This window comes from Gymnoscopelus microlampas, assembly GCF_963454915.1.
Source record: "Gymnoscopelus microlampas genome assembly, chromosome: 20".
Classification (NCBI taxonomy): Eukaryota; Metazoa; Chordata; class Actinopteri; order Myctophiformes; family Myctophidae; genus Gymnoscopelus; species Gymnoscopelus microlampas.
Window position 1 is genome coordinate 21,766,794 of NC_139957.1, and position 3,453 is coordinate 21,770,246.

General features: G+C 41.1%; 1 protein-coding gene across 1 annotated transcript; it reads left to right on the plus strand.

Annotated features, from left to right (window-relative positions):
• Positions 1–540: 540 nt before the first annotated feature.
• On the plus strand, positions 541–2,181 carry LOC311036043 (zinc finger MYM-type protein 1-like; the record flags this gene model as incomplete). Its single annotated transcript, XM_084044567.1, has 1 exon — positions 541–2,181. One exon carries the CDS (start codon positions 541–543, stop codon positions 2,179–2,181), a length of 1,641 nt encoding a protein of 546 aa, XP_083900693.1.
• Between the last annotated feature and the right edge of the window lie 1,272 nt (positions 2,182–3,453).

Sequence of the window (3,453 nt, forward strand, 5' to 3'; positions counted from 1 at the left end):
GAAAAGCTGAGTGATAGGGAGCGGTGTGACATAATATGTAAAGGGCCTCTCCAGGTGAAGGATTTTGTTTTCCCCCAAAACAACGAAAAAAACCCACGGCGATTTACGACAACACACTATGTAAAAATAATGAAAAATGGAGAAAGTGTACCCCGCCAATGGCTTATTTACTCAACCAACAGTGATGCTGTGTATTGTTTTTGCTGCATGCTCTTTGGGAGAGGGGCGAATGCTTTGAGTAGCCATGGTTACCATACATGGAGTAACTTAGTGTCACAACTGAAAGACCATGAAAAGTCGTCATCACACCGTGACAACATGGGAAAATGGATAAACCTTGGAGAAAGATTGAAAACTGGGACAACGATCGACAGAACGAGCCAGGCACTAAATGCTCTGAAAGTCCAGCAATGGAAAGAGGTTCTCAGTAGAATTATTGCCATAGTTTGCCATTTAGCTGAGCACAATCTGGCACTTAGAGGACATATTGAGAAGCTCTATGAGCCCCATAATGGGAATTTCCTGGGGCTGATTGAGCTAATGGCAAAGTTTGATCCAGTGATGAGGGAACACCTCACAAGAATTTCCGAGAAGCAAGTTAAAGACCACTACCTGAGCAAGGGCATTCAAAATGAGATCATTGAGCTAGTCGGAAAGAGAACACTTGAGAAAATCATCCAGAGAGTCGAAGCCGCAAAGTACTTCTCTGTCATAATGGACTGTACACCAGACATCAGTCACACTGAGCAATTGTCAATGGTGCTACGCATTGTGAGCTGTGAGGCATCTGTGGAAGCCACCATTTCAGAGCACTTTGTTGGATTCATCAAGGTTGAAGACACAACCGGGAAGGGCCTCTTTGAAACTTTCTGTGAGCACTTGGAAAAAATGAACCTGGACATCAACAACTGCCGTGGGCAGTCGTATGACAATGGCAGTAACATGATGGGGCACAAGCAGGGGGTGCAAAAAAGAGTGCTTGAGGTTAACACAAAAGCTTTGTGTGTTCCCTGCTGCAGCCATACTTTGAACCTTGTTGTGGCTGACTCTGCCAAATCCTCCGTTCACTCCACATCTTTCTTTGGAATTCTTCAGCGCCTCTACAATGTATTCAGCGGCTCTGTTCAGCGCTGGTCAATTCTCCAAAAGCATGTGAAGATCACTGTGAAATCTCTCTCCACAACCAGATGGGAATGTCGCATTGATAGCGTTAAAGCAATTCGCTACCAAATGCCAGGCATGCTGGAGGCTCTGACTGCTCTGGAAGAACATGCCATTGAAAAGAAGGATGGAGATACCTTGTCTACATCTCAGAGCCTGTCAAAAGAGTTGAGCACATGGAGATTCATTCTGTGTGTTGTGGTCTGGTATAATATCCTGCACAAGATCAACAGAGTAAGCAAACTCCTGCAGAGCCCAAAGATTTCAATTGAGACAATTAAGAGGGAGACTGATGGTGTGAAACAGTTTCTGCAGGATTACCGCAATGAGGGACTGGCAACAGCACAAACCGATGCCAGGGAGATTGCAGAATCACTCGAGATTGAGATGACTTTTCCAGAGGTGCGGCATCGAACGAAAACTCGTCAGTTCGACTATGAGGGTAGAGAGGAGACCCAGTCGACACCAGAGCAACGTTTCAGGCGAGAGTTTTTCCTCCCCTTAGTAGACACAGCACTTTCCAGCATTACTGAGAGATTTAGTCAGGTAGAGCATTTCTTTGCTCTTTTTGGGTTCCTGTACTCTACTGACAACATGAGGAAGGCTGTAGAAAACAGAACACTGAATGCCTGTTGCAGAAAATTGGAGGAGCAACTTAAGGATGTGGATGCACAAGACTTGGCAACAGATGTGAAAGATGCTGTGAAAGCATTTCCAAGTCACATTTCCACACCAACTGAAATGCTGCACTACATTTTCAAAGAGAACCTGCAGGAACTCTATTCTAATCTAAGCATTGCCCTGCGACTCCTTTTGACTTTACCTGTCACAGTTGCATCAGGAGAGAGGAGCTTCTCCTACTTGAAGCTACTTAAGAACTACCTGCGCTCAACCATGTCACAGGAGAGACTCAATGGATTGGCAATGATTTCCATTGAGCAGAGAGTCCGAAGAACGTTGGACATGGAAGCCATTGTCAACGACTTTTCTGAAGCCAAAGCCAGAAGAGTTCAGTTCTAAGAATATCAGTGATTCAATTCAATAAGGTAAGAAACAAGTGTGTTCTCTGCTGATATAAATTATATACAGGCTAGTTTAGTTAAACAAACTCTCATGACTAACTGAACTGTTTTTGATTTCAGTTGAGCCGACAGTTGAGCCGATGGACATCAGGATAACCTTAATATAAAGCATCTTGCTGAACTCCAATTCTCCTGTACCAATGCTTTAAGTTAAAATTATATTTGCATCTATGGGGGATTGCTGATATTATGTTTCATTTGTATAAGGTAAGAAACAAGTGTGTTCTCTGCTGATATAAATTATATACAGGCTAGTTTAGTTAAACAAACGCTCATGACTAACTGAACTGTTTTTGATTTCAGTTATTTCAGTTGAGCCGACATTTGAGCCGATGGACATCAGGATTGCTGATATTATGTTTCATTTGTATAAGGTAAGAAACATGTGTGTTCTCTGCTGATATGAATTATATACAGGCTAGTTTAGTTAAACAAACTCTCATGACTAACTGAACTGTTTTTGATTTCAGTTGAGCCGATGGACATCAGGATTGCTGATATTATGTTTCATTTGTATAAGGTAAGAAACAAGTGTGTTCTCTGCTGATATAAATTATATACAGGCTAGTTTAGTTAAACAAACTCTCATGACAAACTGAACTGTTTTTGATTTCAGTTATTTCAGTTGAGCCGACATTTGAGCCGATGGACATCAGGATTGCTGATATTATGTTTCATTTGTATAAGGTAAGAAACATGTGTGTTCTCTGCTGATATGAATTATATACAGGCTAGTTTAGTTAACCAAACTCTCATGACTAACTGAACTGTTTTTGATTTCAGTTGAGCCGACAGTTGAGCCGATGGACATCAGGATTGCTGATATTATGTTTAATTTGTATAAGGTAAGAAACAAGTGTGTTCTCTGCTGATATAAATTATATACAGGCTAGTTTAGTTAAACAAACTCTCATGACTAACTGAACTGTTTTTGATTTCAGTTATTTCAGTTGAGCCGACAGTTGAGCCGATGGACATCAGGATTGCTGATATTTCATTTGTATAAGGTAAGAAACACGTGTGTTCTCTGCTGATATAAATTATATACAGGCTAGTTTAGTTAAACAAACTCTCATGACTAACTGAACTGTTTTTGATTTCAGTTCAGCCGACAGTTGAGCCGATGGACATCAGGATAACCTTAAAGCATCTTGCTGAACTCCAATTCTCCTGTACCAATGCTTTAAGTTAAAATTATATTTGCATCTAT